The 15,453-nt window shown below is 32.4% G+C and overlaps 2 protein-coding genes across 3 annotated transcripts; both read left to right on the forward strand.

Moving 5' to 3' along the window:
* Positions 1–5,691: 5,691 nt before the first annotated feature.
* On the forward strand, positions 5,692–7,375 carry LOC111020816 (S-adenosylmethionine decarboxylase proenzyme). The gene has a single exon (XM_088127833.1). It carries the CDS (start codon positions 5,882–5,884, stop codon positions 7,052–7,054), a length of 1,173 nt encoding a protein of 390 aa, XP_087983959.1. The 5' UTR covers positions 5,692–5,881; the 3' UTR covers positions 7,055–7,375.
* A 3,932-nt stretch (positions 7,376–11,307) lies between these two features.
* Positions 11,308–12,803, forward strand: LOC111020819 (putative GDP-L-fucose synthase 2). Of its 2 annotated transcripts, XM_088127089.1 has the most exons (3): positions 11,308–11,467; positions 11,611–12,578; positions 12,665–12,803. In XM_088127089.1, the coding sequence occupies exons 1-2, from the start codon at positions 11,446–11,448 to the stop codon at positions 12,564–12,566; spliced, it is 978 nt and encodes a 325-aa protein (XP_087983215.1). In that variant the 5' UTR covers positions 11,308–11,445; the 3' UTR covers positions 12,567–12,578; positions 12,665–12,803. The 2 variants fall into 2 exon arrangements, with proteins under 2 accessions (XP_087983215.1, XP_087983214.1); XM_088127088.1 differs by having other exon boundaries at positions 11,611–12,803.
* The last annotated feature ends 2,650 nt before the right edge of the window (positions 12,804–15,453 follow it).

Genomic DNA, 15,453 nt, shown 5'->3' on the forward strand with positions numbered 1-15,453 from the left:
ATATAGTACGTGACAAAAAAAACAAAAAAAAAACCATTCCAATAGAATTGATTCATGTCTTAAATTCTTATCTTAATAATTAATTTAAATAAGTTAAAATATGGTCAAGTGGGTGCTGAGTATGTGCCTAAGAGGATGCCATTAATTAACAATATTAAACTGCAGCCAAATAAGAAAATTTTGAAAAACAAGACAAAAAATAATCCTTAGAAAAATGAAAATTATAAAGGAAATTCGATCCTTTATCCATTGTTTTTTTATGACCATATAAAATATGGCATAGGTCAAACTTTTTTCAAATTATTGGAAATTTGAGTAAGTTGACGCCATACGAAACACCATCAGATAAATCTTCCTTAACTTGTCAAAATGACAACGGTAATTCACATATATCTCCAATTAAAATATTGTGAGTTCGAATCCATATCCACACATGTTATACTAAAAAAACTTACTCTTTAACTTTTAAGAAGTCAAATTTTTTTCTCGGTTCGATCTCCTACGCTACAATTGAACTAAAAAAACATTCATTGAATTTTTTTTAAGAATAAACATTAATTGAAAATTAAAAATAAAATAAAGTGTAAAATACCCTCATATCTCGTCTCCCCTCTTCTCCTTCTTCTTCTCCCCCTTCTCTGAGAAATATTGCCACTGGCCTTACCATTGACTATCGTCGTTGTCATTTGAGTCGTCCTGAACGATAAAAAAATACAACACATCTATAATGTTCCACCATATCTAGTGGAATGAGTTCGCTCCCCATTTCACATGGATGAGCGATGAATGTTTCGCACTCATTTTAGATGTGGAATGAGCGTCATTCTATATTTGTACTGGAACAAATGGTCGTTCCAATTGTTTGTTCATCATTTATTCTCGAGATCTTAAGACGATATGGCTAAAGATATGGTGATTGGCGCGAGACAACAACAACAATTGAGAAATGATTAAGATCTGGTTGTTTAGAGTGACAGCAAACGAAGAGCAATGGCAAATAGTGGGAAGTGTGGGAAGGGCGTCTGCGGCAACAGCGAAGTTTGCCGAAAGATAAGAGAAAGAGAGACAAAAAAGAGGGAAAAGAGAGTTGAAATCTAGTCACAAAAATAAATACTGAATTGATATATTTTCTCAAGTTAGATAATAGTAATTAAAATGTAATTGTTATTTTCTAATAGTCAAGTAAGGATTAAATGAGCTAAACTTTTCAAAACTATTTTTCAAATTTTAAAGATTAAAAGTGTAGCCTGTGACAAGAATATTATCACTTAATTTCTTGGGGGAGGTAATAAGAAGTTTTTTGGAATAAGTGTTTTTAAAATAAAAAAAATTATTTTTCTATTTAAATTAAAACAAAAAAAAACGTTCAAGAAGATCTTTTATTCAATTTATGATTTAGTCCTTCAATTTTTTTTTAATTCTAAAATCAAAAAATCTCAATTAGTCATCTCATAAAAAAAAGTTGTTATTACCAACAGAGAATTGATGCCTAATTAGATTATTATTTTATTAAATATGTAAATACAACTCACTATTAATAAAATTTCACCGATCCATCAATAAATTGTTATTTTTTCTAAGTGACATGCTTATATATCCAAACATATCAACAAAATAATAACTTAATGATAAATTGACTTTTTTGAATAAATTTTAACATGTTTTTTCAAGGACATATTAATCGATTTTAACATATTATAAATAAAATAAAAAATCAAGAAAATTATTACCAAAATAATAATAACTTAAAATATTATGTCCCATTTGATATATGGAGGGAAAACAAAAAAAAAATCAATAATAAAATATATAACTGAGTTTAACTAAATTTAACTAAATAATTATTAAAAAGATCATAAATTTGAATATCTCGTCTTGAAGATATACCTTCTGTTTCAAAAAGAGAATAGAAGGGCCAAAACAAGCATAGCTCAGCGGTAGTTGGCATATACCTCCAACCAAGTGGTTGTGAGTTCGAATCCCCTCCCCAACATGTTGTATTAAAAAAAAATAGAATGACCAAAAAATAAATGAGGCGATGACAATTTATTATTATTTTATTACAATTTTATCATCATAATTGCCCACTATTTTATTGATTTTGTTATTGTTATTTTTTTAAAGCATTATTTTATTGATTTAGATTTACTACGGACGATATCCCTCAACTTTCGGCGTATTTTGGGGGCTACGCCCAAACATTTATGCGATACGGACAAACTGAAGTACCAATATATATATATATATATTATATATATATATATATATATGGTCTGCATGGTCAATTTTTATAGAAAAATAATACCAATTTAATTTCAATTTTTATTTTTATTTCAAAAATTCATTTTATTTTCCTGAAAATCAATCGGTGTACAAATTTAAAAATAAATAAATAATTGATCCGTTAAAAAATTATACTATGGAGATGGTAATGTTAGAATGTTTAAGAAGAACATAATCCAATTGAAATTGGTATTTTCAACATTAACTCAACGATAATCGTCATAAAAAATAAATAGATATTAAGTGAAAAGAAATATATTAGAGTCAAATGATTATTTATCGTAAAATTAGTAGTCGAGGTACACGTATAAAATAACTTAAATATTCATGAATATTTAAAATAAATAGGAAAAAACCAATTTATACCTGCCAAACTTTAGGGGTTGAATCAATTAAAACCCTAAACTTTCGTAAATAAATCAATATACACTGAGTTTCATTTTTGAAAGACGTAAATCTCAATATGGACAGTTTTTGTCTTTTCTTATTTCTCTATTTTTCTCTGGATAAAAAGTCACTACCACCCACTTGATTAATTCTAATATCTCCCCCACTAAATAGCCACTAAATAGTCATATGTATGAAAATTTTGAAATAAAATTTGAAATTAGATCCTACCAGAGGATATAAATTGAATCACTTACAAAAAAAAAATTAGGATTTTAATTGAAACAACTGTTACTTCAGAGTTTTAATTGAAACAATTATTACTTTAGAAATTTAATTGATTCAACCTACAAAATTAGGTAGAAACAGATTTTTTAAATATATATATATATATATATAAAATAAAATAATAGTTCACTGTACAAAGAAATCTTTAAATTCTTTTTTCTTTACTTTTTAGCCCCATATGTGAGGGTGGAAGATCGAACTTACAACATCTTAATTGAAGATATATATATATGTCCATGCTCGCTGTGGCGAAATCAAGAAAATCAAATCTTCAAGCCTTGGAAAGATAATAAATATTTCATTCAAAAAAAGAAAAAAAGAAAGATAATAAATATTGTTTTCACTAAAATTCAAAATTCATTGAAATAAATACACATGTAAAATCTACCTTTGCATGTTTTGCATACGCGGCAGGTGCGGCAGGCCGCGGGCATCGATTCGAGGTGTAACGTAAAGGAAGCGGAAGAAAAGGAATATCGGATCAGGTGCCTTGCCGCTGTCGACATGTCGTAGTGGACCTTTTTTTCTGTTTTATTTTTAATCTTAAATTGGAAAGAAAGTGAAAAAAGCATCTCAAAGTGCAAAAATCCAATTCTTCATTAATTTCTTTCAATATTTTTATTCTCTTATTTCATTTTTCCAAAATGTAATTATTTACTCCTCCAATTTTGTTTACCTCTTTTTTTTTAAAGAAAAAGAAAATGATGCATGCATTGAAAAAAAATATTCTTATTTTAAGATGTCATTAGTCAACTACTAAAAAGACAAGTAGTTCATAAACCGCCGTCCCAAAAAAGAAGTAGTTTTTAAACCATTAATATTTATGAAATAATAAAATTTCTTATTGATTTAATTAAAATAAATATTAACACAATAATACATTTGTAATTAATTAAAAATAACAAAAGAGTATAATAGTAATATTTGTAATTAATTAGAAATAACAAAGGAGTATAATAGTAATTGTTATATATCTTACTCTTTGATCCTTATGGTAAACAACATCAATGAATAATAATTATTCCATAATATTTATAGTAAATAACATCAATCAAAATGAGAACATTTTCATTTGAATTTCTTCTTATTCTAATTCAAGTAAATAAACCTGAGTAGGAGGAGTGTTTATAAACTTAATTTAAGAGACCTTTGAGAGCTTACACCAACTCCAAGAAAATGTTTTTTTTATTAAAAGAAAATGTTTTTTTAGTACTTATTGGTAAACCATCTAAAGAAATTTGATTATAATTTAATTCCATCACAAGTACAAAGTTCATATTCCACTATTTTTTTTTATCCAATTACAATGATATTATTGGTAAATTTTGATTAAAAAGTTTGGTAGCTTATAAGATAAAATCAAATATTTTTATAAAAACATTAAAGACAAAAGAACTTGTTAAATTTAGGAATGAAATCGTATATTTAACCTAATTTTTAAGCATCCAATTTATTTATCATTGGAAAAATACTTTAATATGGAGCTCAGCATGATCCAAAAGAAACTACAAAGAATAAAAAAGAGTGAAATTTTTTTAATATCAAATCATATATTTTGTCTAATTTTTAAATATCTAATTTATTTATCATTTGAAAAATATTCTTAAACCAGACATGAGTATAGTTGAACCTGTAAAAATATCAATTATCTTCTTCATAGGTCGATAGTCAAATCATTTTGTAGCGTTATATGCTTAAAAAATAAATAATAAAAATAAAAATTTAAAATGTAAAAAATAAAAATAAAACCAATGATGTTATCAGGGTAATTCTGATAAATAAAATTTGAGTAGGGGTATATATGCAAAATAAAAACTCTAGATTGATTCCTTTTTCCTACTCTATTTTGGGCCAAGTAAATACTCGACGTGCCATGGTCTACCGCTCGCCTTACTGCCACGTGGACAACCCACGTGCGACGAAAATTGCTATCCCAAAACTCGCGGATACGGGCACTCCCCAACTCAGTACTCTGCACTCCGTTCCGTTCTTTTTTTCCACTAACGCCACTCTTTGCGGCTGACGCAAGCTTTAGGGGCACCCGCCCGGCCTTCATCTTCGCGCCTATAAATAGCCTCTCTCCGATTCCCTCTCATTCTCACAAGCTAAATCCTCCGTTTCATCTGCATCTACCGTTCTTGAGCAAACCCTTATTCGCTCTCCCAAATTTCTAGTGGTTACCTCTCATTTCTTTCTTGGGGAATTGCCGAGGAATTCTTGGTTTTCTCTGTATTTATTCCGCCATTGACGAAGATTATTTGTAAGTATATCCGGTTGTTAAGGTTTCTAAATTCATCCTTTCTTCTTGGCAAGGTATCTCTGAGCTAATGTGTATGCTGGTTTTTGAGAATTTTGATCTGATTTGCGTTGTGTTATTGCGATGAAATTTGTTTGAATTTGAATTTGAATTTGGTCGTCTCGAACACTGTTTTTTTAGTTTCGTTGCAGAGAGGAATTGTGGATGTGGTAATGGAGACGAAAGGCGGTAAGAAGAAATCTAGCAGTGGTAGTAGCAATAGTAGTAAACGACAGCAATACGAAGCTCCTCTTGGCTACATTATTGAAGACGTTCGTCCCCACGGTGGAATTGAGAAGTTCCGATCTGCTGCGTATTCCAACGTAAGATTGTTCTTAGATTTCTACTTCCGAGTTATTGTGTTACTTTAATGATTCTTGTGTGGTAATTGCTTTTTTCGTCGATTGATTCTTCTGCAGTGCGTGAGGAAGCCGTCCTGATACCTTTTCCGGCCTTAATGACTCCATCTGTAGAATAGAACATCCGATTTTCGAATTTGCTTTGTTTCGTGATAATAAATTAGGAATTTCTTCTTCGCTTTGATCCGAAACCTTCCAAAGTTCTCTGTCGATTTTGATTTTGTTGATTTTTCGTGCTATTTTGAGGCATTCGATTAACTCTGCAACCATGACTGTGTTAACCAAACTCACAGACTCATCCGCGCCTCCGGCGCCGGAAATTCCGCCTCCTTCTCCAATCGGCTTCGAAGGCTTCGAAAAACGCCTTGAAATCACATTCTCGGAGCCGTCCGTTTTCCAGGACCCGGAAGAACTCGGTCTCCGAGCTCTGAATCGGTCTCAACTCGACTCAATCCTCGAACCTGCTTGCTGCACTATCGTTTCTCACCTCTCCAACTCCGATTTCGATTCTTACGTCCTCTCCGAGTCGAGTCTCTTCGTTTATCCACGAACAATCATCCTCAAAACTTGCGGCACAACCAAGCTTCTCCTCTCCATCCCGACGATTCTCCAACTCGCCGACTCGCTCTCACTCGCCGCCGTCGCCGTGAAATACTCCCGCGGAACCTTTATCTTCCCAGACTACCAGCCGGCGCCTCACCGGAGCTTCTCCGAGGAAGTAACCGCGCTAAATGTCTACTTTGGTCATTTCCACTCCGAGGCCTACGTGATCGGCGATCCGGCTGTTCCGAATCGCAACTGGCACATCTTCTCAGCCGTAAAATCGGCGTCGAATGGGAAACGTACGGATCTGGTAACTCTGGAGATGTGTATGAAAGGGTTGAACAGGGACAAGGCCGCGGTATTTTTCAAAAAAACGGGATGCCACTCATCTGCTGAGAAAATGACGAAACTATCCGGAATTTCTGAGATAATTCCGAATCACACCATCTGCGACTTCGAGTTCGATCCATGCGGGTACTCGATGAACGGGATTGAGGGTGCAGCGTACTCTACGGTGCACGTGACTCCAGAGGATGGCTTCAGCTACGCGAGCTACGAGGCCATGGGGTTCGACGCAGCGGAGCTGCCGTTCTCGCAGCTGGTGAAGCGGGCGCTCCGATGCTTCTCCCCGGCGGAGTTTTCTGTTGCCGCCACGTGCGCCGGTGGCTCCCGCACGTGGGCGCTTGAGCATGCTGACGTGGATGGGTACACGTGTGACAACGTGGTGAAACAGGAGCTGCCAGGTGGCGAGTGCCTTGTCTACAGAACGTACACCGTGGACAGAAGAGGGTATGCGGAGCCTCCGCCGTGCAAGGCGTTGCTGATACAGTGCTGGAAGGAGGCGGCGGCCGATGTGGCGGAGGAAGAGGTGGTGCTCCGGTGTGTGTCGTCGGTGTAGGGGGGAATTATTCTGGGTTACCGGGCGGTGGTGTGTTCGTGAGTCACAGCCAATCCCGATAGTGGGAGTCGGTTTTTTTCTCTTTTTCTTTTTTTCCTTTCCTATTTCTTTTTCTGAATAAATTGTAGGACTGTGCTTGGTGTTGTGTCACCGAGTTTCATATGGTGTAATTTGATTAGGTTTGTTTTGGCGTTGTGTCGACATGTCGTCTGTGGTGTTTTGGGGGTTGGTATGATTTTAATTACGGTAAATGGTTTTGAATCTGTGATGTAGTTTTAGTTTTGAATTTGGAATAAAAATTTGTGCGCTCCGTTCTCATAATTGAGCCAGCCTGCAAAATCTGGTTCAAACTAATAATTTTTATTAATTAAAATTTTTTATATATATTGCCCACGTGACATAAATTTTAGTTTTAGAAACTATAATAAATAGTTTACAGAAATTTGTCTTTTCTATTTTACACACTCCACCAAGATTTTGATTTAGAGTGCTATTTTAGACTTGAATTCTTCTACTTAAGTTATTACCATAAAAAAAATTAATAAGTAACGTTTTTGTTTTTCATTCATCGTTTATCTTTAAAAAAAAAAAAAGAATCGTTTTGGTAGTTCTTTTTGTTTGTTTCTTGAAAGAAGTAAAGTTTTATATGAAAGTTATTTTATATTATATTTATTATTTGATATTAAGCAAAAATTATAAAATAATGTAAATAACATTTTTATTCATGTGTTTTGATAGTTAAAAAATTAAAAATAGAAACAAAATACATTACCAGACGTGCTTTTGGTGAACCAATGAGATTTAAGGAAAGTTAATTTTATTGTTTTCTAATACCAACGGCATCAAATGAGTTTAGTTATAATAGAAGTAGAGACCATTTAAATTAGAGAGTAAACAGTATTATATTTTACTATTATAAAATATTTTTATTTTTATTTAAATTATAAATTTGATTTTTTTTAGTACAAAGTGGAATAATTATCGGTAAAGGAATAAATAATCCAAATAAAAAGAGGGAGAATTTCTTGAGAGTTGTAATGGTGGGATTCCCAATCTTTAGACTTTTTGAAGGGCATGAATAAGAAGGTGCTCAATTATGTGTTTACAAATTCTCAAAGATTTGTTTTGGCCTTTTGAGCAAAAGTTTATTGGCTTATGGTTTTGTTTCGACTTGGTGAGGGTAAGAGAGGAAGTGATTTTGGATTTGGATTGCACTCTGAAGTTTTGAGCATTCTAATTCTAAGGTGGAAATTAGATTCTCTTATTGATGGTTAAAAAAACTGATGTATTGATTTATAAAAATTAAGCATTTAAAAGATTTTTTTTTTTTTTGAGAACATTAATTAAGCATTTAAAAGTTGATATGTAGTTCCAACTTTTAGAAAATTGAATATGAAACCAACAAAATTTATCCAAAATAATTTGAACTTTTATGATTTCAACTTGTTTGTGATTCTTTACTTTTAATCTCTTCCTATAATTTAATCACGGGTTTCACACCATTTACGAAGAGATGGATGAGACCAAACGAATTTTATATTTAAATGAGTGGTAAAATTAATCTACTCCCAACATGAAATTAAGAATTTTATATGAAATCTATAAATAAAGCACAAAAAAAAAATTAATAGTTTTAGCACCTAAAAATGAAATGAACATTTTATTAAATGAATTCTAAAAATCTAATGTGTTCCATTTATGAACAAAGCACACCCATAAAATAAAACATACTTGACTACTTGACTTTTCGATCAATGTTAATATGAATAAAGTCAAAGCCAGAATAACTCAGTGGTAATTGACATATACCTCCAACCATGAGGTTGTGAGTTCGATCCCCCACCCCTACATGTTGTACTAAAAAAGAATGTTAATATGAACAAAACTAATTTGTTAAAACATATATTCCACCAAAATGTCAAATATTAAGTCTCTGAAACTAATATTATTGAACAAAAAAAAAGTTATTATACTTAGTTGATAGCCTCAAAGTTATTTTAAAATTCACACATCATTATTTCACAATAAATTTTTATTGAAATTTCAAAAAGTTTATTGATGAGATTGGAAAGATAATACAAATATTATAAACTAAATTATATATTTAGTCCAAGTTCCATTTGTTAATTTAACCGTAAATAAACTACTTAAAAAGAAAAAGAGAACAAGGTCAGAAAATTAGAAAGAAGTTCGAAATTATAATTCTAATTTTAGAAAGTACATTTTTGTTTGAAACTTCTTCGCAGTTTCCTCGTTGGGTTTATTACTATTTGTACGATGCTCCAAAAAATAATTAATGTGAATTTTGAAGGTCACGTGAAATGAAACGACAAATCGAAATCCGTGCAGCGACATTGTCGTCTCCAGGGTCCAGACTAGCCGCCCTATCAGACACCTCCCAAACTTAAAAAGATTATTCTCTTTATCGTTTCTGATCAAAATTAATATTTGCTTATATTTTAAAAAGTTGATTTTTTTTTTAGGACAAAAGGGGCTAATATTTGCATTATTTAGTTTCCATATGTCCCCCGAGGGGGGCGACCAGCAAATGCTGATCCATTTTCGGTGAGGTCACCATTTTAATTTTTAATTTTTTTTTATTTCGTTTACAATTTTAGAATGACTATTCTCTCATTAAAATTTTAGAATGTAGCAAAAGGTTTTTATATGAAAAAAATTTCACTGGGTATAAAATTTTACAAATAGAAACCGTAACTTTGAAAGTTACCTTTTAAAAGTACATGTGTCAATATACAAGAGTTAAAAATACAATAACCAAAATGAACCAAAATCGAAGTACATGTACCAAAGTAGCATTTAGACATGTTCATTTTTACCCTAACCAAAATTGAATAATATGTCATATATTTAAATACGGTAACAATTATGACCATGTATGTTGTTTGTTTGAATCACAAGGATAAAATTGAAACTAAACTCAGTTTACAGAGGTAAATTTTTAACTTCAAGACTTATTTGGCACAACATTAAGTTTGAGAGATAGATTTTGTTTGTAATTCGACATTTATCTTTATTTGTTTATTTAAATCTTTTTAATACAACAAATTGAGAATATGGTGGTTCAAATCTTCGATTTGATGAGTAAATGACAATTATCGGATGTTCATGTTTATTTTTTATTTATTTAAATTGGTAAATTATTTTAGAAGAATGAAGTAGCGTTTAAATTTTATCTTAGTCCTCGAACTTCATTAAGCAAAAAAAAAAAAAGAAAAAAGCATTTTAATAGTTGTTTTTAATATTTTTGTGTAAATTATTTAAAATAAACTTCCTATGGTTATGAATGAGCTTAGTTGTGCCTTGAATGGTATAGCTTTTGGGTTGGGCCTTTTGGCTGGGCTGTTCACTTATTGGGCCTGGCTAGGACATCTCTCAGGCCTTGGGTGTTCAGTTACCATGGATATTTTCAAGAATAGCGATGAGGTTGATAAATCATCCGACATAGTATAGTACAGTGGATAAAACACCTATTGTCTTAAAATTATTGAAAAAAGAAACAGACGAAGTTGATAAATGGTCAAAATTTGTTAAAGTACTTAAACTTATAAAAGTATTTATCTTAAAAATACTATAATCACTTAATAGTAAATCAACAATGGGTCAGGTGAGAATTGAAGTTTGAACCTCTTAGTTCAAGACTACTTTATGCCTTAATCAATTAAAGTTATGTTTAGGTTGATCCAAAAGATATTTATTAAAGCGTGGCATATACTTAACCATTCGTAGAACTCAAATTTATTTTCTAGTCTCCAATATATATTTTTTTATATTAACAATTCCACAAGGATCCAAGCTCATTCAGAAAAAATAACGTGGGCTCGTTGTTAAAATTAGTAAGCTTCAGTGAACTTATTTATAAGCCAAAATTAGTTTGGGCAAAACTTAATTTTACATTAAATTGATGAACATGCGTAATTTTTAGGTTAAAGTTAGTGGATGAATTAGTGAAACCGAATAGAATATAAAAATTAATATTGTCACACTTAGTGGGATGAAAATTAAAGTTTAGAATACAAATGACCAGAATTAAAAAAAAAAAAAAAAAAAAAGAATACGAATTACCAAATCTGGGGTTAAAAAGTGAAATTTTGCCTTGGAGAAATAACCATCAAAATTCCACTTCTAAATATTTCTCAAAAAAAAAAAATTCCACTGCTAAATTTACAAGTCTCCCATCAATGTTCTAGTCAACGGTGAGGATAGCGTAGAAACGGGAGCAGACGATAACTCCTCCATTAAGGAGAGTTGAATCCTCCAATAAAACCACACTGAATCTGCGACCCTATCGTTTACCATACGCCCTCACACATTCATTCTTCATCTTCTCTCCGAGCGCCGGCCGCCGACGATTCTCTCTTCCACCTCCTAGGATGGGCGGCGCCGCCGACAACGGTACTCTTTCTCCGATCTCACTCTACATTCCACGAAGCTCTCTCTGATCTTTCTTTCTTATGCGTTTTAATGGCGGTTCTGTTTTCCTAGATCCACCGTAAATCGAGATTCTGAAATTTCTCTTTTCTCCCTTCCTTTTGCAGCTTCATCGGGATCCTCGTTCCTCTCCGATAAATCGGCCAAGATCTTCGTCGCCGGTCACCGTGGCCTTGTCGGTTCTGCCATTGTTCGCAAGCTACAACAGCTAGGGTTTACTAATCTCCTCCTTCGTTCCCACTCCGAGCTTGACCTAACTCGCCAATCTGATGTTGAATCGTTCTTCGCTGCAGAAAGGCCTCGATTCGTTGTCCTCGCCGCTGCTAAAGTCGGCGGCATCCACGCCAACAACACCTATCCGGCGGATTTCATCGCCTTTAACCTTCAAATCCAGACAAATGTCGTCGATTCAGCCTACCGCCATGGCGTCGAGAAGCTATTGTTCCTCGGCTCGTCGTGCATTTATCCGAAGTTCGCTCCACAGCCGATCCCTGAAGACGCATTGCTGACTGCTCCGTTGGAGCCGACGAACGAGTGGTACGCGGTGGCCAAGATCGCCGGAATCAAAATGTGTCAGGCGTATCGAATCCAGCACAATTGGGATGCGATTTCCGGGATGCCGACGAATCTGTACGGTCCGAACGACAATTTCCACCCGGAGAACTCGCACGTCTTGCCGGCATTGATGAGGAGGTTTCACGAGGCCAAGGTCAACGGAGCAAAAGAAGTAGTGGTGTGGGGAACCGGAAGCCCTCTCCGGGAGTTTCTCCACGTCGACGATCTGGCCGATGCCGTCGTCTTCCTCATGGAGCAATACAGCGATTTGAGCCATTTGAATGTCGGAAGTGGGAAGGAAGTGAGCATCAAGGAGCTGGCTGAATTGGTGAAGGAAGTGGTGGGATTTGAAGGAGATCTTGTTTGGGACAAATCAAAGCCTGATGGAACTCCAAGGAAATTGATGGACAGCTCCAAACTTGCAGAATTGGGATGGAATCCAAAGATTTCTCTGAAAGATGGCCTTGTGGATACTTACAAATGGTATGTTCAAAATGTGCAGCAATGAGAAAAAATGCAGGTGAGTCCACCATTTTCAGTGATCTGTTTGATCCTTTTGTTGTGATTGTAGTTTATAAATTTGTATTACTGAATCAAATTTGCTAGATCTGAAGCTCTTTTGTCTATGGAGATCACTGCTGTCAGATCTTTGTTTGCCAATTCTGTCGATCTTGTTATAGAGTGAGCCAGTATGTAGTTAGAACAATTGAGAATAAGAATGCAGCTTATGATCATTGCCCTTCAACCTTTTTCTTCCCCATGTTCTGGTAAGCTTTGAATCTGTTAATAGATAATTTTTTCTTCTTACATTTAATTTTCTAAGGCTTAGGGAAATTTGATGATGATGATGATGATGCTTAAGGCTGGATTTGAAATGCTTGTTGGTGTGTCTGGAAATCTGTAGTGAGTGATATTTGATCTTTAATGGAAGAAAATTCCCCATTCGTTCTTGTATGAGGTACCTCTCATGGCAATCCAAAATTGGCACTCTTTTTTTCCTTTGTGGGTACAGCATCTAGGGTCGGGATTTGAATTTACAATCTTTTGGTCGGTGATAGATGCATTACCAGTTGAGTTATAGTCACGTTTGCCCAAAATTTACCATTAGAAGAAAGAAAAAGGGAACCCCTTTTTAGCAGAGGATGAGGTATTTTTGACATAATTGAGTTATCAAAGGATTATGGTAATGTTTTCATTTATTGTTTCAAAACTTTTGGTAACTATGTCTAAGAAATTTTGAAAATACAAAATCAAAATTTTTTTTTTCACGTTTTCAAAATTTTTCAAAACATATATAAAAATATTATTCTATCCTTTTTTTTATTTTTCGAATGCATAATTTATATAAAAAAATAAATATAGTATAAAATTTTTGAATATTTAATTTTAAATTTTATATAGTACTTTTATATTTTTTTAATCTAAAATTTTAGAGAGGAAGAAACAAGAAGGGGTCGTAAACATGTTCTAATAAGAAAGGGTTACCAACCATAATTAATTGACTTAATTCTATATTTTTTTAATTGAAAAAAGAGAAAACGTAAAATAAGAAACATGCGGAAATTATCAAATAGGCCCAGAAATAACGGTGTTTCACACGTTTTGTAGGGGGAAATATAACATTTCTCATAGTGATTAATAATGTATATATATTTTTTAATATTGCATAGATCTTTTTACGATATAATGAATTGTTGATTTATCAAAGAAAAATCAATGTAAACATCAACGGTCAGCGAAAATCTAATACCTATTCACAAGGATAAAATATTTGTTTTGGTCCCTATTTGTAAAATTTTAATACAAATTTTATACACATTGGGAACTCTTTAATACAAATTCGTTATTATTTATGTTTATATCTCAAGAAATTTAGTGAGTGAAATATCGTGCTAAAATTATGATTAAAAAATGAGATAAAAATAAAAATGACAAACCAGGTCACTTTTTTAAATTCCAGATATCAAATATAGATGTTTTGAAAGTAAGACTATGATGAATAAAATTTGAAAGTATAAAGACTAAAATAGACATTTTAGAAGTATAATGATCAAAATGAACCAAACTCGAAGGTAGATCAACCAATCTAGTATTAAAACAAACAAATTCATAATGAAGTATTATAAATAGATATTTCAAAAGCCATTAATCGTTCCGTTACTAAAAATTTTATTAAGAGTAAAGATTTTGATTAAAAAATGTTGAAACGCTATAACACCAAATTTAATGAGGAGGTTATATTTTAAGAGTTTGATGATTTATTTAGTCAAAGGAGAAAAGAAGTGGTCAACAAAATTTCTGAAGAAAATATAGAATGATGGATTTAAGCAGACCAAGTACTAAATTTACACTTTCTCAACAAAAAAAGGAAAAAAAAAGTACTAAATTTACACTATATATTTGAGAAAAAGAGTAGAAAAATTCCAAAATAGATCCACAGAAAATAACAAAACCTTAAGACCCATCATTTTCACTAAAATCTTATGTTCCCATGTAATCTCCACCATCCTTGCACTTTTGTCCACATGTACCATCCACCATTAAATAAATGTCGTGAAAATCGTTCGGACCAAAAAATTGGAAATTCGAATTTCGATCGTGCAAAAAAAAAAACCACTTATTTCTTGGAGACCCAGCAAAGTACCTACGAAGAAAATGGATTTCGAAAGGTGCATAACCGTATGGATAAGCTCACACCAACTTATTAATGTTGAATCCAATTTAGAATTTTTCTTGAGAGGTATCGAGAAGGAATTAGAATGTAATAATATTGACTCATACAAATGTAGAAAAAGAAAAGGTATCCTCCAAGGTAAGAGTTTTTTTTTTTCTCCTAAGAAAATGTTGAAACTCTTTCAATTTTACCTTTTTGCTGGCAAAAGAAAAAAACGTGATAATGTCACTTCAATCCCTTTATAATAAAGTGTTTAATACCAAATTATTTTTTAGGTTTGATTTTATATTTTTAAATGTTTCAAGTTAAATATTTGAACCAAAAACACTCTACATATGTTTTGCCTTTTTCGTAAAGCATTATTATAATTTTGTGTGAGAAGTATTTTGGAGATGGTACAAATACTTTTTGTCCTTACCAAAACACGTATACCCTAAGTTAAATTGTAGTTCAAAACTTTCTTTGGTTGAAAAATTGTTAAATTTTGTTAAACAAAAAAATATAGGTAATATTTAAATTATTATTTTATTAACATATTTAGATACACCGACATGTAATTGAGAATCCTATTTGACACATGAAATTCAGTCCTCCCATCAATAAAATTTGATATGCTCACCAACAACATCCGTTCTCACGTATCCAAATATTTAACCAAACAATAATTTAATGACACATCAACTTTTTATTAACAAATTTTATTGATTTTTTTTCCCTTTGT

The sequence above is a fragment of the Momordica charantia genome (assembly GCF_013281855.1).
Source record: "Momordica charantia cultivar OHB3-1 chromosome 8 unlocalized genomic scaffold, Mcharantia_2.0 BLBB01000008.1, whole genome shotgun sequence".
NCBI classification, from domain to species: domain Eukaryota; kingdom Viridiplantae; phylum Streptophyta; class Magnoliopsida; order Cucurbitales; family Cucurbitaceae; genus Momordica; species Momordica charantia.